Source organism: Hordeum vulgare, chromosome 4H, assembly GCF_904849725.1.
Source record: "Hordeum vulgare subsp. vulgare chromosome 4H, MorexV3_pseudomolecules_assembly, whole genome shotgun sequence".
Classification (NCBI taxonomy): domain Eukaryota; kingdom Viridiplantae; phylum Streptophyta; class Magnoliopsida; order Poales; family Poaceae; genus Hordeum; species Hordeum vulgare.
This window is the reverse complement of record NC_058521.1, coordinates 595,964,473-595,990,422: the sequence shown is the minus strand read 5'-3', so window position 1 is coordinate 595,990,422 and position 25,950 is coordinate 595,964,473. Positions and strand designations below refer to the sequence as shown.

The 25,950-nt window shown below is 44.4% G+C and overlaps 2 protein-coding genes across 4 annotated transcripts; both read right to left on the bottom strand.

Moving 5' to 3' along the window:
* Positions 1-7,414: 7,414 nt before the first annotated feature.
* Positions 7,415-10,907, bottom strand: LOC123449895. 3 transcript variants are annotated; one of them, XM_045127254.1, is made up of 5 exons: positions 10,638-10,907; positions 9,144-9,523; positions 8,796-9,063; positions 8,072-8,713; positions 7,415-7,990 (listed from the first exon to the last, which is right to left on the bottom strand). In XM_045127254.1, exons 2-5 carry the CDS (start codon positions 9,410-9,412, stop codon positions 7,691-7,693), a joined length of 1,479 nt encoding a protein of 492 aa, XP_044983189.1. In that variant the 5' UTR covers positions 9,413-9,523; positions 10,638-10,907; the 3' UTR covers positions 7,415-7,690. The 3 variants fall into 3 exon arrangements, with proteins under 3 accessions (XP_044983189.1, XP_044983191.1, XP_044983190.1); XM_045127256.1 differs by having other exon boundaries at positions 9,144-9,508; positions 10,638-10,842; XM_045127255.1 differs by lacking the exon at positions 10,638-10,907 and adding an exon at positions 9,800-10,580.
* A 490-nt stretch (positions 10,908-11,397) lies between these two features.
* On the bottom strand, positions 11,398-17,278 carry LOC123447410 (probable polyamine transporter At3g13620). Its single transcript, XM_045124005.1, has 2 exons — positions 16,225-17,278; positions 11,398-12,067 (listed from the first exon to the last, which is right to left on the bottom strand). Exons 1-2 carry the CDS (start codon positions 17,159-17,161, stop codon positions 11,481-11,483), a joined length of 1,524 nt encoding a protein of 507 aa, XP_044979940.1. The 5' UTR covers positions 17,162-17,278; the 3' UTR covers positions 11,398-11,480.
* Positions 17,279-25,950: the final 8,672 nt, after the last annotated feature.

Here is a 25,950-nt window from a genome sequence, read left to right as displayed (position 1 = left end):
AAAAGAAAAGGAAAAAAAAAGAAAAAAAAGCATTAGGACCGGTTGGTGTTACCAACCGGTTCTAAAGGTCCTCCGCCTGCGCGCACTCTTCGGCGCCCACGTGGAGGCCTTTAGCACCGGTTTGTAAGAGACCGGTGCTAAAGGGGGGGGGGGCTTTAGTCCCGGATACGTAGCACCGGATGTGTATCCGGGTCCAAAGGCCCTTACCAACCGGTTCTAATACCCCTTTCTCCACTAGTGACTGCTTAAAAAAATTCATTAAAAAAGATTGCAAAGGCTCAATGAATGGCTGCTTTAGTTTTTTTTCTTAAATAAAAAAAATAAATTATGTGGCTCGAACACGAGACCACCTGATGTTGATGTTGGGAGGCGCAACTAACCACCTATATTTTTATCAAATTGACAGGAGACATGACATATATTGTGTTAAATTCGTGTTTTTCTTAATTTCGTGTTTTTATTTTTTTTACTTTTTACTTTTTTTCTGTCTTTTTTTAAATTTGTGTTTTATTTTAAATCGACGAACTTTTTCCAAATTTGCATATTATTTTAATGCTCGAATACACAATCACGTATGTACGTATGCGCACATTTCGGTCACAGACACGCAAGTGGTAGTGAGCCCGTAAGGGCATGTACAATGATGTCTAGTCAGCTGTCTATAGGAAATGACACATTAGATATTTAGTGAGTTGGAGGAAAGAGAATGAAAGAATAGGATGAGGCCGTTGGTAAATCGGCGGTCGACTCGCGTGAATTTCGTTCGCTAACGACAGCAGTTCTCCCGTTGTATGGCTGGTTTCGTTGCAGACAACTTAAAAAAATACTCCATTGTAGCAGATGTCTATAAAGCTATCTATGCATGATGTGGATGCGTATTACAGACTACGGCTGTCTACACCAATGTACATGCCCTAATGCAGTGGAGTGTGGATTCGTCGTGTGGTGTCTGGCTGAATAGTGAGCTAGCTCGGGATGGCTGTACGCGTATGATCGCTCCGGCTTGCTCCATCTAGCTGTATGCCTGGCTGGTGTCGATGCAAAGAAAAGAAAAAATATGCCTGCTGTGATGCGCCTTGCGTGCCGCACTGCGTAAATAATTTACTGCAATGCATAAATATTTTAAAAAGAAATTTTTGTTTTCAAAAAAGATTAACAAATTTAAGAAAAAACGGAAATGAAAAATAAATAGAAGAAGGAAAGAAAAAAAAGAAAATGAAGAAAAAGGGAGCCACCCCTTTGCACTATTTTTTTGGTTTCTAACGAAGTAAAACTTAAGTGGGCCGGTCCAGCGGGGAGTAGGTATGCGCCTTTTAAAACAAAAATTGAACAAAAGAAAATAAAACAAACCGGCCCACCAGACGAGTCCCCGTCGACACGATATTAGGGTTTAATTTAGACCGGTATTGCATAGTTCAGTGTACAATCGACCGGAATTTTGATTTAAGGGTTCATTTCGTCCGATCAATACAAGTTCAAGGTTTAAATTAGACTTTTTTCCTTATCTAAATGATGATTATTTAAGACACTACTAATAGGCAATGCTGCACTAAGTAGTGATCCGTATACCATATATACAGAATGAACACGCAATGCTGCACTACATAGTTATGTGTATAGATTTTTAGCATCAATCAAATCTACAGATTTACCAGAGGGCATGGCAACAGCACTGGGTCAAATTAAACAGAGCCCACACAACTGCCACCAGAGCTGAACAACAGCAAAACGGTCGCACAGCCAGGCTTCATCCCGACCGCTCGCTGTAGCCGACAAGTTGATATCAGGCTTCATCCTGACCGGTTGTAGGCATCTGTCAGGACCCGGTCGAACTATGGAACTATAGCTTGAGGAAAAAGGGGAAAGTCCATCCCGATGTAAGGTATATTCGAAGTATATGCTTGTACGATGAAAGGGAAAAGATTAAGATGCCAGCTTAGCCACAACCCGGCAGCTTATATAGGCTAGAGGTTTTACCGAAAAGGGAAAGTGAAGCTACAGTTCCGACAACAGATTTACTACAGTTAATATCTAATGGTTCACAACGAAGCGATACGCGAGGAAGTGATCTCCACCGTTCGATAACTGAACTTTTAACTGAACCCGTTTTGCACTTCTTCTGATCCTGACATTGCCCCCTTCTGGAACACAACGTGTCCTCACGGTGTTGTAGCATCTTGGCGCCATTGCTACGTAGTTGCTTTGAAGAAATCTGAGAATGTGTATTTGATAAAATCCGCATCCTCCCATGTTGCTTCTTCTGGTGACAAGTTCTCCCACTGAATTAACCACTGCACCACTGGCTGGTTCTGCCTGGGAATTTGTCTAACCTGAAGAACTCCAGCAGGTCCTGTTTTGATGGTCCCATCATGGTTGACCATAGGCAGATTAGGACTAGGAATAGAATGTTTGCCCACATGTTTCTTTAGTTGACTGACATGGAACACTGGGTGAATTTTGACATGCTCAGGAAACTGTAATTTGTAAGCTGACTTGCCCACCTTCTGAATGATTAGAAAAGGGCCATAAAACTTGTATTGGAGTTTAAGAGCTCCCCTGAAACCAAAAGCTGCCAACCTGTAAGGAGCCATCTTCAGATATACCATATCTCCCACTTCAAAAGATCTCTCTACTCTTTTCATGTCAGCATATTTCTTCATTCTGTTTTGAGCTAGCATCAGGTTGTTTCTAAGTTGCTCCAACATGTGTTGTTTGGCTGTTAGAAAATCTTGTGCTTCACCTTCTTCAGGGCCAGGAATAGCTAGCTCACTTATCAATGGAGGAGGATAACCATAAAGAGCTTGGAATGGTGGCATTTTACGACTGGTGATAAGTTGAATTGTACCAAAACTCAGCTAATGTCAGCCAAGAAGCCCACTTGTTTGGAGCAGTAGTGGTCATAAACCTCAGATATGTTTCCAGACACTGGTTAATTATTTCTGTTTGTCCATCTGTTTGAGGATGGTAAGCAGTGCTATATCTCAGCTCTACTTTCAAAGCCGCAAATATGTCCTTCCACAACTTGCTGGTGAATATCCTATCTCTATCTGATATAATCAACTTAGGTGGACCATGCAACCTGATGATTTGGTCCACAAATGCTTGGGCTACACTGAGGACTGTATAAGGGTGTGACAGTGGAATGAAATGGGCATATTTTGTAAATCTGTCCACCACTACCATGATCACATCATAACCTTTTGATATTGGCAAGCCTTCCACAAAATCCATTGCTATGTGTTGCCATGCTAAATCTGCTAAGGTAGAGGATCAAGTAACCCTGGTTGGGGGCAATTCTCATGCTTGGCTCTCTGACATATAGGACAGGTAGCAATAAAGTCTTCCACTACTTTTTTAAGCCCAGGCCACTAAAAAATAGACTTCACTCTCTGGTAAGTTGCCCTGTTTCCAGAGTGTCCTCCTACTGGGGAGCTATGGAGTGCTGCTAACAATTTGCTTCTTAAGAGTGGTATATTCCCAACCAGTATTTTCCCTTTGTACCTGATGATGCTTGAATGGAGTGAATATTCACCATCTTTGTTATCAGTTTGTAAGAGGAGTTTTTCCAACAACTTTTTACTGTCTGCATCTTGTTGATAGCTATCCAACAACTCTTCAGCCCACATAGGAGTAGCTGTAGATATTGCCATACATCCAGGAAGCACTCTAGAGAGGGCATCAGCCACTTTGTTGTAAACACCCTTCTTATACTGTATAGTGAAATTGAACTCTAGCAGCTTCATCATCAGTTTGTGTTGGATTCCTTCAGTCAACTTTTGATGAGTAATGAATTTTAGAGACCGTTGATCAGTTTTGATAGTAAGATCATTTCCCGATAGATAGTGTCTCCATCTTTTCAAAGCTTCCAGAATAGCTAAGGCTTCTTTGTCATAAGTTGAGAGTGCAGCATTTCTAGGGCATAATGCAGAACTGTAATAAGATATGGGTCTCCCTTGTTGCATCAACACAGCTCCAATACCTTTTCCAGAAGCATCAGTCTCTAATACAAAAGGCTGAGAGAAATCAGGTAGTGCCAACACTGGAGCATATATCAATGCTTTCTGTAATTGTCTGAATGCTGCATCTTGTGCTGACTGCCAAGAAAAGTTGCCATTTTTAATACATCATGTAAGGGTCTACAGATTAATCCATACCCTTTGATGAACCTCCTGTAATAACCAGCTAAGCCCAGGAAGCTTCTGAGTTTAGTGACAATATTAGGCACAGGCCACTCTGCAATAGCAGATATTTTCTTTGGATCAGTGGCTACTCCCTCAGGAGAAATGATGTGGCCCAAATATTCCACTTGTTGAGCAGAAAAAACACATTTAGATAGTTTGGCAAACAAGCTGTGTGCCTTAAGTGTATCCAAGACAATTTTTATATGTTCCAAGTGTTCCTTGAGGTTTTTTGTTGAATATCAAAATATCATCAAAGAACACTAGCACAAACTTTCTCAAGTAAGGAGCAAATATGGTGTTCATGAGCTCTTGGAAGGTGCCAGGAGCATTTGATAGTCCAAAGGGCATCACCAGATATTCAAAATGACCCAGAAAAGTTCTGAAGGCAGTTTTGTGTATATCTTCAGGATTCATTCTGATTTGGTGGTAACCTGATCTCAAATCCAACTTAGAAAAGTAAGTAGCTCCGTGTAACTCATCTAATAGATCTTCAATCACAGGTATAGGAAATTTGTTTTTAACTGTTAATGCATTGAGTCTTCTGAAATCAGTACACAGTCTCATAGACCCATCCTTTTTCTTAACTAAAATCACAGGGGCTGCATAAGGACTCTGACTATGCCTGATAAAGTGAGCAGCTAACAACTTCTTGATTTGATCCTCCATTTATTGCTTCTGGTGTTGGGGTACCCTGTAAGGTCTACTCTGAGGAGGAGTAGCCCGTGGAACTAAAGGAATAGTGTGATCCAGTGTTCTATGAGGAGGCAGGGTTTTAGGTTCCTCAAACAGATCAGCATACTCCAACAGCAACTTTTGAACTTGTGGTGGTGTTTTGCAGCCCTGAGGTGCATTCATCATAATATTCTGAATTTGCAACAAGAAAACTTCCACTCCTTTGTCCAGCAACTTGTTCATTTTCTCTGATTTCACTTATTTAACAGTAGCAGAATTTGTAAACATGGCAGTAGTAACTGTCTGTTGTTCTTGCACAGTGAAACTGAATTGTTGCTTGGGTATATCAAACGAAACAGGACTCACAGCTGTAAACCAATCATACCCTAGGATAGCATCATGACTAGGAAGTGAAATGATTCTGAAATTGTGCTGTAGTTTAAGTTTACCCAACTGAAACTCACAATTTGGTGATACTGCATCAGACACCAAAGTTCCTCCCCCAGCTACAGATATAGTCCTTGGCTTTACTGGTATTAACTGGCAATTAGCTTTGATTGCAAAATCTTGGTTGAGGAAAGAAGATGTGCTACCTGAATCAAGTAGTGCCACAGCCTTTTTCCCATTGATGTGAATCACCACAGTAGGTGTAGGAACAATCATTTGATGTCCCATAGCAAAAGCAGAAATAAACATGACTTGTTCTCCTTCTGACACATTTTCAGGTGGATCCTGATTGTGCATCTCTTCTGCATCTTGTGGCATTTGCTCTTCTGCTTCTGGCTGCATCATATGTACATTAGGCATCAGTTTGCATTTATGTCCATGCATCCACTTATCTCCACATCTTCAACACTCTCCTACTTTTCTGATCTTTTGATAAGTATCAGGTTGCTTTGTTGTAGTTTGTGATCCAGATGCTGTTGACACAGTAGAGAATTGTCTTCCACATTGCTAGTGTTAGGTTTTTGATAGAAATTGGAGTAAGTTAAACCAGTTCTCTTAGGCAAACTAGAAATAGGAGGGTGACAAGGTTCCACATCTTTGGCCAGCCAATAAGCATTAGTGAGAGATTGTGGTCTCAGTGGTCTAATCTGAAACTTGATTCCCTCTCTGAGACCATTAACATAGCATCTTACAAACCATAACTCATTAAGCTCAGGGTTCTCCTCTTGAACATCAGCCATTAAGTCCTCAAACACTTTTGTATATTCAGACACAGTGCTGTTTCCTTGCCTAGCAGAGTTAAATTTTTCTGTCAGATCATAAGAACCTTGTTCAGAAAATCTCTTGATCAGTTCAGCACAAAATTGTTTCCAAGTCAGTTGTTTCTTGAGGATGCCAAATCTTCTTAGCCATGTATCAACTTCACCAATGATATATAGTTGAGCTAGAGAAACTTTGTATTCTTCTGGAGCTGCTGACATCTGAAAATACTTGTTACATTGCCTGATCCATCCAACTGGGTGTGTTCCTTCAAATCTAGGGAAATCTAACTTTGGGCCCTTTGTCATAGACTTCATGAACTGAGCTTGCATGTCTTGCTCATAAGTCCTGTAGTATCCCTGCCACATCTGTCTGTCTCTGTTGGTTTGATAAAACTTGTTGAAAACAGGAGTCTGACCACCATCTCTTGTTGTCACAGGTGTTCCTATAGCACTCATATTATCTGTTCTCTGTTGATTGTCATAACCAGGAGGAACAGTTTGCCTCTGCACCTTAAGAGGTGGCAGATGATGTGTCTGGATCTCTTCCATTTGTTTTGTTTTTTACTTTTCAAGTTCCAACTGCTTCCTCAAGAATTCTTTTCTCAACTGTTGCTCTCGTACAGCTTCTTGATGCAGAGTAGGAGAACGAACTGTCTGGCTAGAACTTGCTAGATTAGTGCCTTCCCCGTTTTGTCCCGCAAGTGGAATCAAGGTTTGCAGAGATTGACTGATAGTTGAGAGCTGTTTACTCAGATCCATCACTGCTTTGTCAATACTGCCCACATGTTTTGATATATCACCTTGCTTGGAATCGATTGAATGCATGTCTTCCTGCAACTTGGGCACATCATTGCGCAGACTAGCATTGTCCTTTTGCAGAACACCAAATTCATCTCGCAGGGACGGTATTTCTTGCACTTCGGCCTCATCAAGAGCTGCCTTGCACCCCATCGCCTCGATCTAAGTCACGGGTTAGGAATTTTACCACTGATGAACATCAACCCTTCCTGTCACTCAGATCCTGCCGCCGCAACGCTCCTCGCCACCCGTAGAAGCATACAGATCAGTGCTTGGGCGTGGAATTTTATGAACCAAACAGGGAGTTCGATCAACCACCCCTGCTCTGCCGATCTATGCCCGAACAATTCACCGCCGCCAGCGCCACCAGTAACCCGCCGATTTGCCCTACTCCACCACCAGCGCCTCCTCGATCTCTCTCTCTCGAATCAGGGTGGGAAAAGGGTGGGAATCCTAGCTCCTACCAAGAATTTCCTCCATGGACCCTCTAACTCTGAGGATCGTTGGCTCTGATTACCAATTTGTCAGGACCCGATCGAACTATGGAACTATAGCTTGAGGAAAAAGGGGAAAGTTCATCCCGATGTAAGGTATATTCGAAGTATATGCTTGTTCGATGACAAGGGAAAAGATTAAGATGCCAGCTTAGCCACAACCCGGCAGCTTATATAGGCTAGAGGTTTTACCGAAAAGGGAAAGTGAAGCTACAGTTCCGACAACAGATTTACTACAGTTAATATCTAACGGTACACAACGAAGCGGTACGCGAGGAAGTGATCTCCACCGTTCGATAACCGAACCCGTTTTGCACTTCTTCTGATCCTGACAGCATCACTTGTAAAATTCACAGGTGATAGTGCTATCTCTGGTGATGTTACATTCAGCAATGGTGCACGTGTCTCTAAGATATCTGCTACGATAGACCAATTCATGACGGCATCCCGTCGACAGGGACACCTTATCCTTCATCCTGCTCTTGACGGTGGCAACAGTATCGGATTTCACAACCTGTACGGTTATGGTCTTACCCCAAGGGAACTTGACAAATATCTGCATCTCCTCCAGCCTGCTGATGAACACATCGGTCAATGCCGTCTTTGAAGTCAGCAAAGCTCGCAGCAGCTCAACAGCCTGCAAGACAAGGTCCAGAAACGCTCACGAAAATCACACCAAACTGAATTTAGCAATTCTGCATTCATTTCACAAGCATACCTCCTGTTTCCCGACAGCAATGCCCATCTCCAGTACGTTAGCCTTGTCTATCCCGCACCAATGCCTCATCACTGACATGGCAGAGGCCTGATGCACAAGTAGATCATCGCCGACGACATAGTTCCCACTCTCAACAATCTCAGGATGCCAGCAATAATGTGTTTTATCATCCTTTGGACACCGGCAGTCAAGGGCCCGATATGACCTGATGTTGGTAAAAATGTCAAATGGCATAACGCCTGGATCCAGGAACATCATATTGGAGAGAACATCTGTTAAGCGCCCAACATCGTTGAGATCAGTGACGCTTCTATAGAGATTGTCAAAGCACCTGCCAAGATGGCAAGTGCCAGCCCCCATGTTCTTGATCACACAGCTGATAGGGTAAGTCAAGAATCCGAGGAGCATGTCGACGAACTCATGGTTGCATTCGGCATACATGACCTTCTTTTCACGGGTGTGGTAAAAGACTTTTATCTTCCATTCTGAACCTGCAGGATCTTGATACAATGGAATAATATCCTGACGGATGATCGGTGCCACAGTGGCATGAGTGGCCTTATGATTATCAGTTCCCTTTGATAGAAATGCATCAGTGAGTACGGTGTCTGACGAAAGAAAGGCCTTCAACATGGATAAAACCTAAAAAATTACAAGTGAGTACTCCAGGTAAACAGTAAAAAAACCATTCCACTCTACAAACGATGTGGTAAAAAAATCTTACTTGTGTCCTGGAGACGCTCACTTCGACCTCCTCAAAGCCATGACCGATACCATCAGAATCGAACGCCTGAGGCAGCAATAGCATGGTGCTGGTTGATGCTGGCTTGATTTTCATATCATCACTGATCACATACCGTTCTTTGCCACCTACAAACGTCTCTTTGCAGCCTACTTGCTCGTAGACATGCAACACTCTAGCCATAACTAGGAAACACTTGCAGAGCCTGGAAATCTCAAGGTCCTTGGTACTGTCAGTTGACTTGCACAGCCTGGCAGTACATCAAGAATAAGAATTTAGAGCACATACAGAGTTCTTTTCAGTACACAAAGAGGGTATATATATGCATACTGGAACTCATTGGTGTGAGCAGGCGTGAGAAGCATGCCATGGCAGGCCTCAACCTTCAGCAAGCTACTGTTTCTCAGGTGGTCGACGCTGTCGCAGAGGTTGGAAAGGCATCCTTGTGAGGATGACGCGCCTATTGTGCAGGACTGGAGGGCAGAGAGCGGCAGAGTGAGGAAGGAGAGGAGGACGTCGACGAAATCGGAACCCGCATCAGCGAACAACACACGGTTCTGCGGCCTGTCCACGGCGAGCTTGATCTTGATGATGCCCATAGGTCAGCTTACCTATTTCCAGCCCTTGGCCAATCAAAGGTTTAATACAGTTGCAAGTAGTGATTTTGACGAAGTTCAAGCGGTGATGGAATGCAGCTGCAAGTATCAGATCTGTATCACCATAGATATAATTAACAAGCAGTGGTTGTACTAATTAGCAGCGTGCATAAAAAGTCATTATAAGATGCGAATAGTGACAAACTGGCATTGTACAACGATCAAGAAGTAGCGGTCAAAGCGCTTACTGATACTCCCTCTGTTTCAAAATAATTGAAGTTTTAGCATATGTATCCTAAAACTTCAATTATTTTGAAGCAGATGAAGTATAAGTTAGAGTCATCTATAGTGTAGATCAATTAATGCAAAATAGCCAAAAGAGGGCCAAACCTCAAACAAAGTCGTTGGCACCAGGCAGAAGTTTCGAAAGCTAATTATTTATCTGGGGATAAACTCGGTTGCTAAGTCTCGTTAGCGAACAGTTTAATTCTGGCAAGACACAAGAATTAGGCAGAATTAACAAAATTGACCCGTGAACGGAAGTATTTCACAAATTGAACCGTGTTTGAAAAAATTCACACAGTTGATCCTTTCGTGTGGCGCACGACAACCAGACGTCACACTGCAGTGTGTCGCGTCTTTGCCTTAGGCGCCACACAGTGTAGTGTGGCGCCTATGTCTTAAGAGCCACACTAGGTCTCGAACGCCATACAACGTAGTATCAGACGCCAAACAATGTAGTGTGGCGTCTAAGACAAAGGCACCAGAAAAAAAGGATCAGACAGATGGATTTTTTTCGCGGACAGTTAATTTTATGAATTAGTTACGTTTTTGGGTCAAAATTTTCCATTTTGCCCAAGAATTGAACCCACTAAAACTTTATTACTCACTCCATTCCATAATATAAGATCGTTTTGCAAGCAGGATGGGAGAGACCGAGGGAGTAACTATGAGCACTTAAGTACTCCTACCAAATTGTTCGATCACCATGATTGCACCAACATAAGCGCCCAGAAAAATGGGCAGGTCAATCATAATTTTAGACATATTTACACCAGGTCAAGACAAATCAAGGTGGACCAATCCGTACAAGCACAATCGGAACCCTAAGCGTACAGCCTGAGAGAAACCAACCGCGGTTTTGTCAAATCCGGTCTCTGGATCGATCAATAGACGATGTCCTCAAAGTAAACTGAAAGAAACATGCTGAGGGGAATCGGAAGCGAACCGTAGCGGAGAGGGCAGCGGGACCCGGCTTGAGAGAGTCGAGCTGCTCGCCTGCTACCACCGGCCCCGCCAGGCCAGCTACGGCGAGGTCGCTAGGCGATCTGCGGCGGCGACGGCGACGGCGATCTCCGCTGAGCCGTCCGACGGCGATCGGCGGCTGCGCGGTCGGGATTGCGGCGTCTGGGCGCTGCTCCCTGCTCTGCTCCGCGGTAGTCAGCGCGCTGAGGTTTTTTTTTTGTTTGTGAGTAATCTGTGCTGAGTGCCCGTTTGCGGCAGCAGGCTAGGCCGAGCCAAACCGGCCCATTTCTTAACGTCTGAAGATTTAAGGCCTGTTCGGATGACTTCCACTCGGCATCTCCACTCCCGAAGTTGAAGAAGCCGCATGTAAAAATTACAGAGTTGGACTAAAGATACTTCATAGATTCTCAGATTTTATGGAGCTGGAGCGTTGCCGAACAGCTCCTTCGTGTTGTCACATTCCAAAAACTTTAAATTTAGGATTTTGAACATAGAACATATGCATATCATGAATCCATTGCTTTTTGCCTAGTTTGGAATTATTTTGGTTATTTCTATAAATCCTAAATTCAATAGCCATATTAAATTGGGTTTTCTATTTATGTGTCTCTTGTGACTTAGTTGTGCTCAGTTTTGTTCAATGAATCTAACTTTTCTTACTTTTGTCCTTTTCCACTCGCCCCACTCCCACAAAAACCAAATTTTCAGTTCACGTCTAGTAATCATCACACTGCATACCTTAGTATTAGAACTAATTCGTAGATTATTTGGGTGACAACGAGCATGTAAAATATCCATACACACTTTTGATCCAAGTGATAATTTTTCAACCCGAAACCAGATGATAACCATCTGCAGTATCCCGTCGAGGGTCAGCAGAAACTGTGTTGTTGTTGAACGTGAGCAACTTCTTCGCCTTGCACACCCTCATGACACAATGCCACCCGACGCCGAGCATAGTCAGTCCGGCAGCAAGGGCGGATACCCTCCACCCGGCCACCACACATACGTAGGCCAGGAACGAGGATGGCACGGCACACATGGCCACAAGCGCGGGCAATGGCAGCGGCACGCGGTAAGGGCGCTTCATCGTTGGGTGCTTGACGCGTAGCGAGAGGAAGGATGCGAACTCGAGCATCGTGCCGAGGCTGTACAAGAAGTTAGCCGTGGCGACAACGTCGTCGAAGCGGAGGAAGGAGACGGCGATCGTGACGACGGTCGACACGGCGATAGCCACCCATGGGGTGTCGGTCCGGGCGGCGCGACGGGAGAAGACGGCTGGGAGGAGGCCCAAGTCTGCCATGCCGAGGAGCTGGAATGCGCCGCTGCTCATCTGGGCTTCGAACATTCCGATGGAGGAGATCACTGCGCCGGCCCCGGTCCAGTATTTGAGCCATGGGCCACCGATGATGCCTGCTTAGAGACAGAGAATTATATATCTTTTTCTCTAGAAATAATAAACAAGAAGACTTAAAAAAAGTAAACAGGATTAAAGAGCATCCAGGAGGAGAGAGCATCATCCCTGCATCTATCCCATACATTTTTGCTGGCTTTGCCGCAGTTTTCCATATGCGCACTTGATAGCAATAAGGCCTTTCCTCACAATGAACATTGGGTGATGTATAATCTCCTTAATTGATTGCAGATGTCATATCAAAGTTTCTTTGTCCACTAGGAGAGAAATCTACGCAAGGCCCTCACGTCGTCCCCGCGTCGGGTGACTCGGGCAGCGCCCTAGCCCCAGCCACCGGGGCGCATCCTTCCTCCTCCCCTCCCTCTGTCGTCATCGGGGGACGTCACCGGTCTAAGCCCGGGGGCCGACGACGGTGGCGAAGGACATCGCCTCTCTTCCGCGGATCTAGGGTTGCGCGGGACCCTGAATATGTGGAGACGCGCCCGATCCAGTCGGCAACGGTGATGGCTACGACACGACGGCCTTCGGAGATGGCGTGGGCTACGGGCGCGGCGGCCAGCCCTGTTCGGGCGGGGGCAATGCTGCGGCCGACGGCGACGGTGGCATGCCATCTCCCCTTGGATTGATGGTGGCGACGTGGAGGGCCTGATGGTCGCGTCGTTGGCACCTCCTATCAGATCTGTTTTGACCGGTGCAATCGGCAGTGATGGTCATCTCTTTCGTCGGAGGTGGTCAGCCTACGGCTGGGTGGTCGGATCTCGAGATTCATCATCTAGTCCTGGCTACGAGTCGGGAAGACATAGTTGTCGGTGAAAACCGGGCCGTGGGCGGGCGATGTCGGCATTTTGCGCCGTTACCTTGATGAAGGAATCATCTGTAACTGTTATCGACCCACTCGTGCTGCTTCGGGGGAAACCGTAGGATCTGGTCTTCCAGATCAGACAATGACAGCACTATGGTGCCGTTTCTTTCTTGGGAGCATTGTTTATGGAGCAGCGCTAGAAGACAGAGGCGGGAGGTGGAGCGGATTCGTCTTGCACGAAGCTTCGGTGGATCTGTCAATTCATGCCTGGGCAACAGGCGCTACGCACGACAAATCTTCAAGAGCCTTCGCGTCTGGGCGGATAAGCGTAGGGCGGTGGCGCCATTGGACGCCACGGTGGCGTGGACGGATGTCCGGATTGGCAAGGATGAGGCAGATATCTCTCCTGAAGAGGGGTCAGTGGTTCGATGATGATGGCGGCTTCTAAAACATGTGCATGTGGTATGCGCTTTAGGTAGGCTGCATCGGATGTTGGTCCCGATACGTTATGTGGATGGATTGACGATGACACCGATTTAAGAGGAGTGAGAGTACTCCATATTATCAAGTTTGTAGGTATAAATGGTGGCTTCAGGTGGATTGATGTATGTTCTTATCAGACCTTTATGAAATAATTAATAAAGATGATTGCACGCATGTAGAGGAGCCGAAGGTTTAACCTCCTTTTAATTTATTTTTATCAAAGTTTCATTTCAGTGCTCGCGTCAAACTGTAAAATATTTGTAGCATGTGTTTGGAGGTGACCATGGTCTATGTTGTTGTGAGAAGGGACATGATAGCTGACGGCGGCGCCCCGCGTCGGCGGTTGCGGGATCCGGTGTGATCTCGCCAATCGGCGGCGGCGGAGGGCGGATCCGGGGCTCCATGGCTGGATCTGGCGGGGCACTCGGCCCTGGTGGTAGGGAGCGGCAGCCGGGCGCGGCTGGGCACGAGCAGTGTCCAAGGCGCGCGGTGCAGTGGCCTTGGCTGGGGGTCGTGATGGTGCGTGGCGGCCATGCTCAACGGTCGGTGGCGGTGGATATCCAACGTAGCTCCGGGAGAAATCCTTGCTCCGGTCTTCATCGGAGCCGCGACGGCGACGCCCGCGGGTGCCGCTATCTTTCTTAGAAGTGTCGTTGTGGAGGTGTGTTGTTCCCCTTCGTCGGCCGCTGCCCGCACCGCCACCTGCGCCCCCCAGGTCCTGATCTGTGGGCCTCTCTCCTGCGGATTCTTCGCGGTGCCGGCGTGGTTGCCGGGGCCCTTCCTGCGGGTGAAGCCGGTGGAGGAGATTCGGATTGGGGGAAACCCCTTGGTTGGCCCAGGCCGGCCGCGCCGACGACGACGCTCAAGGGCGCCGTTATTCTTTTTGGAGACGTCGGTATACATCTGCTCCTCTGCTCCCCTTCCTTGCCTCTCGGGTGAAAACCCTAACTCCGGTGGGCGGCGGCGGCGTCCTTGACGTCGTGACCTTCCTGAAGGCGTCGCCTTGAGGGCTGAGTGGTGGTGGGCACTGTGTGGGTCCTGAACGGTTGCTGGTGGTGGGCACTGCTTCGGGGGAAACCCTAGAATCTGGTCTTCCAGATCGGACGATGGCGGTATTGCGGTGTCGTTTCTCTCTTGGGAGCATCGTTTGTGGAGCAGCGCTGGCAGACTGAGGCAGGAGGTTGAGCGGCTTCGTCTTGCACGGAATTTTGGTGGAGCTGTCAAGTCATGCCTGGCCGACAGGTGCTACGCTGAGTCATGCCTGGTTGGCAGGTGCTACGCACGACAGATCTCCTGGAGTCTTCGCATCTGGACGGATGAGCGCAGGGCGGTGGCACCGTTGGGCGCCGTGGTGGCGTCGACGGATGATTGGACTGGCAAGGATGATGCGGATCTCTTTCCTGAAGATGGGTCAGTGGTTCGAGGATGATGGCGGCTGGTAAAACGTGTGTGTGAGGTGTGCGTTTTACGTGTGCTGCACCGGCTGTTGTTCCCGATACGTTATGTGGATGGATTGGAAACAACACCGGTCTTAGATATGTGGAGTGAGAGCACTCCACATTATCGAGTTTGTAGGTGTGAGTGGTGGCTTTGGATGGATTGATGTATACTCTTGTTAGACTTTGTGGAATAATTAATAATAAGATGGTTGCATGCATCGATTGATGCAGAGGCCCGGGGTTTAACCTCCTTCTCTAAAAAAAAGATAGGCGTATTGTGATATATTAGAGTGCTTTCTTCACGATATCGATTTACTGACCCGGAGTTTTTATGTCCCAATAAGGCCTTAAAATATGTACCTACATATTCTTATTCTCCGCGCCCACTCATGCAAAAATATATTGTCTCACAAAAAGGACAAATTGGTCCAACTTGAGTAAAATGATTTTTCTATTTAGGTACAAAAAGATTTGTCTTTTTCATTTATGCAAGTGTTCTGGTTATATTTGTTGTTTGTCGAAACTTTTCTTGTATTTTTTTAAGTTCCTTTTCTTGTAAATTCACATCTTTTCATAGTGCCGGAAGAGAAGAAACTGTATATTGTGTGCAGAATCATCTGCACAAAATCAGGAAACTTAAAATACAAACATTACTTTTTTTTTTCTTAAACTCATTTGAATATATAAATCATGAATGGCATTATATATAAAGTATTATAATCATTGCAATTAAGCCAGACTTCACTTCTTTATAACGTTCAACTGAGTGAAATAATAGTTTAACTAGAAATGACTATCCCTATTTATACCCAACACTATCACTTCCCAGAAAAAAGTAAATAAACACAACGGTTCCTTGTGGTGTAATCAATCCACCAGGATTCAAGTTCTAGAGTTAACATTGATGATCGCATTTTTTTTGAACTTATTTCAAGCACTCTGGTCATATGTGTCCAGTGGTAGAAAAACGATCCCGTCGACTACGAATGTTTCTACGATGACTTCATCAATTTCAAGATGGTATGCTGACTCTGTACTTTAAAAGTGCTCATAAAAATAAAACATGTGCGCATGTGTTCATAAAGATAAATATATGTATGAAAGTATATATCTGTACTGTACTGTGTAAAAAAAAAACTTTGTCAACCCGTGCGACAGAACCAACACGACATGACCATAGATGTTTTCTTTTCAAGAGTATGTACGTACAAGATTTCCATTTAGCCATGTGGCAATGAAATATCAAATGGACCGGTTGTAGAATGCATCAGATGAAATATATAAACGTTTGCGTTTGTATTGTATTAAAAAAATAGATGAAACATATAAATTAAATGTTCTGTTGATTCTCAATAAAAATAAAATTGAATGTTCTGTTTGTGTTTCAGGGTGGATACGGATTTCGGTTATGAATGGCATTTGTGATGCGTACCTGCCGCATCAGCCAAGTAGCCGTTGACCCACGCATCCGGCGACGCGTCTGTCGCGCCGATCGCGGCCATGAGTGGCAGCAGGTAACTGCCGGCGATCAGAACAACGGCCACCGCCAGCGCCCGCGGGAACGTCCGCTCGGGCCGCTCCACCTCGCCGGCCATCGTGCTCGCGCAGTCCCAGTAGTTGAGGTTCCAGAAGAGCGTGTTGAAGAAGAGCCTCCAGTCCTTCTTCCCCTTGGTCACCTGCGACGCCCACCGACTCGGCCGTATCTTGGGCACCGCCATGGCCGTCATGAGCACGAACGGCGCCAGGGACACCATCCCCAGCGCCACGGCACCCCACCCGACAATGCTCAGGCCAGCGTAGTTCACGAAGGAGAGCAACAGCGTCATGCCGATCACCGTGCCCGTGCGCGCCCCGCCGGGCTGCGCTACTGCTCCGCCAAGGTAGTCGGCGATGAGGGCCGTGTAGGCGGCGATGTTGATGACGACGCTGAGGTACTTCCACAAGCCGAGGAGGAAGCCTGCGAGCGGGCCGAAGGCATGGCCGGCCCACAGGACGAAGCCGCCGTTGCCCGGGAAGGCGGTGGCGAGCTCGGCGGTGATGAGCGACTCCGGGACGCCCCACGCGAAGGGGAAGACGAGGAAGCCGAGCAGGGTGAAGAGCGGCCCGGCTGCGAGGACGGCCTTTTCGGCGCCGTACGGGCCGCCGGCCACCTCGAAGTAGATGAGGAAGACAAGCGGGATCAGAGTGATGTTGCGCTTGTGGCCGTAGCCGGACAAGGTCGGGCCACGGCCTTGTTGTACGGCGGCGTACCCATGCTGCCGCTGTCGGTCTCCTGGTGTGCGCTCCTCTTCCCGGACGACGGCGTGCAGCACTTGCTGCTCCTGCCTCGGTGACGGTTGTCCGGCCACTAGGAGGAATTCTTGGCTCATGACGATCGACCTTACTCGATCGCTAGCTGCTTACAAAAAGAGAGTAGAGGGACCATTCGATCGTGTGAGCATGCATTGTGCTATAAAACATTTTGCCCAAGGTGTGCTTCGGTAGACCCCCTCCTCACGAAACGCAGAAAGAGAAATGTATACCCACCTCATATTATACATTACAGGACATTTTACATTCATAATACGAGATGTGCATAATGCGAGATATGTACGACGGTTTGTCGTGTACAACACAAAGTGAGTATACGTTTTCTTCTACGTTTTACGTAGGTAGGAGGGGATCTACCGAACCAAAAGTGTTTAATTAATGAACGGTTCTTGTCCATTTTCGATATACCTACATTATTTGCCTGATTGATTTGTTATTTTTGTTCGGTCGATTTCGTTTAGCCTACACCTATTAATTCACAACGACCCCCTACCTGTTAGGCCCCCCACTGAATTGTTGGCTGCGATTACAACAGGTGGACACACTGCCTCCTATATATAACTAAATATCTCATATTAGTTCCATCCTTATCATTCCACAATAATCTTTTTCTGAATACATCCAACTTTCTATCAGTACGCTTTGACAATTAGACCATGGATAACATATATAGAAAGGAGATAACATATTCTCAAAAAAAAAAGGAGACAACATCTAGAAGGCATACTAGCTACTAAGACATGATTTAAGAAGAACTAACTTCCCCCATATAGTAAAAGTTCCCCTTTCGAAGTAGCTAATGTGCCTTCTACTTATGATTTAGTAATTTTCCTTCGCCCCGGTTTATTGGGTACCCATATGTTGAGTCAAACTTTGACCATCTACATAGCTAACAAATTATGATTTATATGTTGGAAAAATATGCTATTGTTGTATTGAAAAGAGGATTCTAGTGGTATAATTTTCGTGACATATAATTTATATTTTGTTAGTTATTTTTGTGGTCAAGGATTGACCCTGAATACAAGGGCTTTGTTAAAAAAAAATTCTATGTACATGAATGCCGAAGTATATTAAAGGTAAAGTCATTCACCACACGTAAAAATATGTGTATATTCTCAATGCAATCTATGGCTCTTCCAAAATAGATTTTTTTAATGTAAATTAATCATCAATCCGGACATGTGTTCAAAGAACAGTTAGTAAAATTTGAGAATTCTACCACTTTCTAAGTCGGATTCAAATAGGAATATTATGTCATTAACACACTCCAACATGAGGAAGCAACCATACACTGGATCATTAATTACAACCCACCCAAATAAAACCACTATCATGAGCTTTCTTTATGAGTACAACTGTATTGAAAAGGATATGAAATACATGTCACCATGTCGACCCTTTTTTGTCCTAAAATATGGTCCTAATTGTCCATTTTCTATGCCAGCTACACTACAACGCTAATAAATCTCTTCTCTCCATGTAATATATTCTACATGAAATCCTTTCATGCTTAGCACATCCAACAAGAATTTCCAATTGGTTTTATCTCATGCTTTTTCAAATGCTGTTTAAAATAAAATAGCAAATGTGCTTCTTTTATGAATTTTATATAGTGTTTCATGAAGTAGATCACGTTGTCCCAAACAAATCTACCATTAATATGTACATGAGTTATAGCCTTATCTGCGAGTGCTAGATTTCTGTTATTAACTACTTGGGTAATAACTAAAAAACATTTCTGAAATGAATATGTTGTAGAATTGTAATTTTCAGCTCCGTGACACTTAGGAAGCATGGTTAAAGTGTCATAATTGATGCTAACCAAACCAACCTACCATTGTAAAATTTAGTCAACAAAATCAGGAGGTTATTACAAACTAGACTAGATGCCAAAATATCTGGTTGAGGAAGCCATCATGCTCTAGAGCGTTGTTTTCCTTCATCTGAACCACCTTTAATTTTCTCCATGCTAAGTTGTTGTCCAAGAAAATTCCTAACTACTTCATCTAGCACACAGGGTAAATGTACATTGAGAGACACCTCTACTACGAAGGCAATAATTCCAAAATGGAATTTATAAAAAAGTAGCACTCCCCTTGAGACAAACAAAAATTTATTTTCCTTCTTCCTTGCTACTGGCTTCAGTGTTGATGAGGTGACCATTGTCTTCGGAGTCGAAGACAGATGAGGCGACGAATGCAGAAGCCACAGCCAAACCAGCAACAACAGAATCACACTCCTCCTCATATCCCTCTTCAGCTTCAGACTCAGATTCAGCATCAGAATCCATCTCCTTTCCATGAAAGCATGTGCCTTGGAGCTCTTCTTATGCTACGAAGACTTGGATGAAGACTTGTGAAGCTTTTTCTTTTTCTTGTCATCAGAATCATAGTTCTCGCTCTTCTTTTTTGATTCCTTCTCCCATCGAGGACAATTAGCGATGAAGTGGATTACTGTCTTGCGCTTGTGACACGATTGCTTCTTGGTGTCACGCGAAGACATTTCACTAGATTTCTTGGTGTCACACCTTGCAGATTTTTCAAAGTGTTTTGACTTGGCAAACTTCTAGAACTTTTGTAGAAGCAGAGCGGGTTCTTAGCCAAAGGCTTCGGCACCATCAGAACTGCATCCAGATTCGCCTTCAGATGAAGACACATCCTTTGCCTTTACTACACGAGAACGACCATAGCTGGAACCATAGATTTCCCTTTTCTCAGCTTGCTGGAACTCATGACTGTTTAGCCTCTCAAGTATATCAGCAGGATCCAATTCCTTGAAGTCAGGGCATTCTAGGATCATGAGGACAAGAGTGTCAAAGGAACTGCCAAGAGATCTCAATAGCTTCTTCAGAACTTCATGTTTGGTGATATCCATGGCGCCTAAAGCATTCATCTCATTTCAGATATCAGTGAGAAGATCAAACGTGAGCTGGACATTTTTGTTGTCAAGCCTTTTGAAGCGGTTGTAGAGGTTGCGGAGCACATCTACACGCGAGTCTCTCTGTGATGAGACACCTTCATTTACTTTGGACATCCATTCCCATATTTTCTTCGCGGTCTCAAGAGCACTCACATGGTTGTACTTTCCTTTGGTCAGATGATGTTCCTGGCAGTGGAGTCCAGTTGAGAAAATCTATTCACATCAGCACCAGTGACACCTTCATCAATCTTGGGAACACCAGCCATGACGACATGCTAGAGATCGTTGTCAATGGCTTTGAAATGCATGCAGGTCTTGTTCTTTCAGCATGGGTAATCGGTGTCATCGAAGACAAGGCATGCAGCGGAGATCTTGATTATCCCTGCAGTCGGCATAGCTAAAACTCCAGGTGGTTAAACCGAAACACAAAACAAGGGGGTAACTTTCTCTCATAGTGATTGAAAGTGCTAGTTATCGACTAAGGAGGGGTGAATAGGCCAGTTTTATGGAAAGCTTCGAAACAGTAAATGTATGATCAGGTAGGGACAACAATCAAGGATCTAGGCATATCATGCAATACTAAGAAGACATTCAAACATACAGAGCATAATCATCATGCACACTAAGATATATCAAAGATAAACTTAGGTAGTGTGAAGATAAATGACAGTTAGGAAAGACTCCGAGTTGAGATGATCAAGCAATGGATTCATAGTTCAGTATAGTAAGTAAGAGAGAGAAAGATAGAACCAATTGCTTGACGAAGACATAGGATTTGCTGGACCAGTTCTAGTTGCTGTGACAATTGTATGTATGGTTAGGAAGGCTTAGACCTCGTCTCCACCTTGATCCCCTTGAGCCGAGGTCTCTTAGACCACGCCCAATCACTCATGTAAGTCTTCAGGGAAGACTTCCGAAACCCGTACAAAATTGGTCACCTGACAATCCACAATGACTCTTGGATTGTTCTAGACCATGGTCACCTGGCAATCCACAATGATTCTTGGATGCACTAGACCATGATGCCGAACCATCTGAAAGATCATAGTCTTCAAGTGTAACAAGTCTTCACTTCTCTCAGAACAGAACGACTTCAGTAATGCTCAAACACTTTGGCTCTAGGTGTTTGAGTTTATCCTCGCATGATAGTTCTCTCTCTCAATGTCTTCGAGGTGGGTTCTCCAAAACGACAATAGTCGTATCTAACTCTGAGCAACCACCAACTTATGGTGGAGGGGGTGGGCTATTTATAGCCAACAGACAACCCTACATGATATGACCAAAATGACCCTGAGTCAATGGACAACCGACACGTGTTCCAACGGTCAGATTTCAAAGACACACGCGACAATATTACTTGGGCTACAAGCAATGCCGACTCAACCAACTCCGAAAGATATTTCCTCTCATTGTCTTTGCTCGAAGACATAGGTAATTGTGGGTTGAGCATTACGTCAGCGTCTGACTTCGATCACATCGACCCCACTTAATAGTACGATGGTTCCTATGACTCAGGAAAGAAGAAACAAAACAAACAAAAGACTTCGTCTTCGCGTTTCATTATCTTCAAGCGATTATCTTTGCACACCACCAATGGCTTCGGCCATCATCAATGTCTTCGGACATGTTTGGGGGCCATCTTCGATGGTTAAACTGAATCTCGAGGGACTTCTATTCGTGTTAACTAGTGAACTCTCGCGAACACATTAGCCCCTCAACCACGTTTGTCTTTAATACTCCAAAACCAACAAAGAGTGGCACTGGATGTACCTACATTATCCTTTTTCCAACTCAAAACTGTAGGGTTATTATAACACCGCATTTTGTATTAATTAATTGTGCGCTTATCCTGCTATTTAGGTATATGAGTTACAGATTTTGAATTCGGATGTGTTAGTTGCACAGGTAAGTTTTACCTTACAAGTAACACGCTTTCTAGAATCTTTCTTCCTTTCTGTCAGTTATATTTTGCACTATGTCTCAATAGAATCTTGCTTCCTTTTTGTAATGATCACGTATTCTGCTTACCTACCAATCTATGCATATTTCACACCTTCTTTTCTTTCATTGGATCTTACTCTCAAGTTGTACAAGGTAATGATTTTCAGTATCTCACTACCCTTATGAGGGTCTCATCACATTTGCTCCTGATTCCATGTTGCCATTTCTATACATTATTTTTGGTTAATCATTTTCTGTTCTTCTAACCAATGCCACTACGGGCAACTATCTTCATTGTTTTTTTTTTCAAATGATGATAATTAAATAAACCTCCCTTGCAAGATGGAAAAGACCGTTTAATTGTTACTTATAAGTTGGAGAATATTGTAACCATTTCCTGGTAGGTTGATCAAAGAGTTGACATCATGATTATTTGCTTATTTTAACATCAAACATTTTGAGGTATATCAATCATGGTAAGTTTCTTAGCCTCTTCACACTGCACACATAATATCTTTTCATTTCCTAGGAGCATGATAAATCCATGACTTAGGATAAACACTGATATGTTGTCATACCTACTTTATTGATATCCTACTTCTACTTATGTCACTTTTAACTCATATTTTTTCATGGTTTAAGATGAACGATACATTATGCATTGCATATGAACGATAATTTTGCTACATCTTTAGTTGATAATCGACAACAAAATACTTCAATAGTAATTTGTTGAATTCTGGGTAAGCATGAAATGCGTTTGCATGTCCTAGCATTCGTCGATGTGCCCCTACTTTTCATATAGGCTGGAATGAAAATATGGTCCTGAATTCTGATGGATATTCTCCCCCAAGCTTGTTTACATGTGGCCATGTTGGTTGCTTATATGTCCGTACTTATGTGTATTAATCAGACAATTGTTCTTTGTTTTGTAGACAACTGGAGAGTGTCCTTTGCATTCATTGCACATAATTAAGTGCAGTCCAAATATTGTATGCAATCAACATGCATATTGGTGTAATTTTTTCTTTTTCTCATATATGAAAATGATAATTCATGTAATCGACATATGTTTCAGAAAAAGGTAAAATACTAAATATTATGAGTCAGATATCAGCTGGTGGTGTCAGGCAGTGGGCAAATGGAGAAGATGATACCGTGGTCGATGGAGCTGTGAGTGACGCACGATCACACAACGACAGAAGCAAGTGGATTCTCAGTTGACATGGTTCATCTGAAGGATCACCCCTCGTGGTTGAGCAGGCGCACACTTTTGAGGGGTTTGTTGATACTATTGTGCAGTGTTTGAGTTTGTGGTGGTGTCGAAGAAATGGAATTTCGATAGGTGTTTGCTTTGTTTGTTTGTGCTTGAAGGTTCGTTTACTTTGTGAGCACATTGGACGTGCTAGAGATGACGAATATATTTGATGCTAAAATGTTTCATCTAGATGGGGCTAACGAACATCATATATATATCCCATGTAGTGAACTTCAGGTCCTGTAATACTTTTGTGTCTGATATCACACCAGTGAACTTCAAGCCTTCGAATGCTTTTGTGTCACATATAGCTTCTCCATGTTAGCTTCATATATTTCCTTTTGGATTTCGGTTGTCCAACTAATTATGTTCTATGCATGACTCTCTCCATGTTAACCTCATTTCCTTTTGGATTTGGATTGCCCAACTGAATTATGCTCTATGTGTGAATCCAATCACATGTACTATTTTCTATTATGAATCTGATTCTCTGTTGTATACTAAATGTATTAGTGCCGAGAGGGCCTGATATTTGTTTGTCATCCAAACAATCTCACCTTCTGATATATGTATTTTTTGACATTGATCTTGCCTCTAACTCAAGGCAATGTTCATGTACACAAGTAACTGGCATAGTAGCATGGAGGGCTGTGTGAGGAGGCGTGGAAAGGCATGTTAAATAAGTAGAACTCTGTACAACTAAGACATGTGTTGCTATGTAAACTAGACGCGCAGGACGATCTGAGGCACTCAAACAAGATAAGTGCGCACAACAAAGCCTCAAGAGGTGCGTCGGGGGTGCACCCCAGCCACTAGTTGTGATATTAATTTGTGTCCTAGAGACACATGTCAAGAGTGCTTGTAACATATCGAAGTCGGAAATGTGCCCAAATTACGTCTTTGCCTCAACGCACCCTGCATGAAGAGTCAGTTATCCAACCAAATGCCCTATCCTTCATGTGGGCTTGCCCCGGTAATATAGACTGAATCTGACAAAATCATTGGGCATTTAATGACTAGATCTTTTGTGACAGCCCGATGCCAACGCCCAGAAGATTCCCCTTTATTTCCGTTTCCGTCGTGCGGCTATTTTATTTTGTTGGTTGCATCATCATTTAGTTTGCATCGTCGCATCATGCATGGCATCATGTCAACTGTGTTATTTATCGGTGTTGCTTGTGAGTGCTTTGTGAGTGTGGCGGTGTTCATTGGCGTGACGAGAGTGGGTGCAACAGAGCTGCTTCAAACCCTGTTGCACCGAGGACGTAAACCTTCTCCCCTCATCTCCTCTCTTATTTGTTTTTGCGGTTGCTAAGATTTCTCATTTCAAACCTCTATTTAAAAAGGGTTCGTCTTTTTCTTTTCAATAAAAGGGTCCTTTTATTAAATGTGGGGGCAACCCTTGGATTTTCTTTATTTTCTCCTTTTGTTTATTTTAAATCCGTCTCATTTTCTTTTCCTCTTTAAAGAGCTTTATTTTAATCTTTAAATAAAAGAGGTTGTATTTTGTTCTCCTGTCAAAAGGAGTTTGATTTTATTCTTTTGTAAAAAAATGGTTTTATTTTATTCTTAAAAAAAGGGTTTTATTTTTATACTTAAAAAAAGGTTTCATTTTTATTTCTTTAAAAATGCCCAATCTATTTATAGCTGTTGTTGTGTGGCCGCTAGCCTGCCTTGCCGATGTTTGCCAGCTTGCTCGCTGCCTGCCCTGCTTTGCTGCTAGCCGAGGCTAGATGATGCTAGCTTGCTTGTTGTCGGCTGCTGTGGTAGTAGGCTAGGTAGATGTTAGTTGCTAGCTGATGCTAGCTTGTGCTGCGTGTTGCTGCCGCTTGCATCGCCGCGTGCACCATCCCCGTTGTCGCGTGTCATCGACAAGATTCACCGAGCTCCACGACGTCCTCGACGACCCCTCGAGACGAGTTCGACTTCCTCGACGTCGCCGAAGACCCGTGGTCGACTACCGACACCGAGTGAACGACTACCGTCACGAGACCGTGTACCACTACTTCAACTACCGGCGTGTGTACGACTACTTCCACGACGACCACGACGATCGTTGATCTCCTTCAACGACCCGTTCCGCTCCGATATGCACGCTTTAAAGGTATACCGAGGGGACATGTCATGTACCGTGTGCTAGTGATGAACGAATGTATGTGTTGGACAAGTTGAATGAATGTATGCACCGTTTGTTTGCCCGTGCACGCTGTCTTCCTTTTCGTCGTGCCCTCGACACGTGGGAACCCGGTACGGGGATCACCCCATCTTTATTTAGCGTTCCAGCACACGCTTCCTACACGTTGGCACGATACCCCGTTGAGTTGTCGTGACAGGAACGTTGCCGTGGCATCGTTTCCGATTTGCCGCCATGGTTTCCTCTCGCTCGCCGTGGCGACACCTTGCTTCTTTCCCTTCTTGCCGTGGTGTGATGTCTTGCATGCATGACGCATTCATGGCATATAATCTTGTGTTGCATGTTCTTGTGTCGTAGCCCCGTTCTAAGTCCGACGTGCTATCGACTAGGTTGTCATGTAGGTTCGTCGCTTCACCCTTGCCATGTTAACTACAATTTAATATTGCCGTGTAAATAATCGGGAGTGAATTAAATAATTAATCGTGGAGTTTCGTCGATATGCAACCCGTTGTATATCGAGCTTCACTTAATGTGTAGTGTTTGCGTGAGGTGAATTGCCATGCCATCCCTTGCATTTTAACCTGTTCATGCAT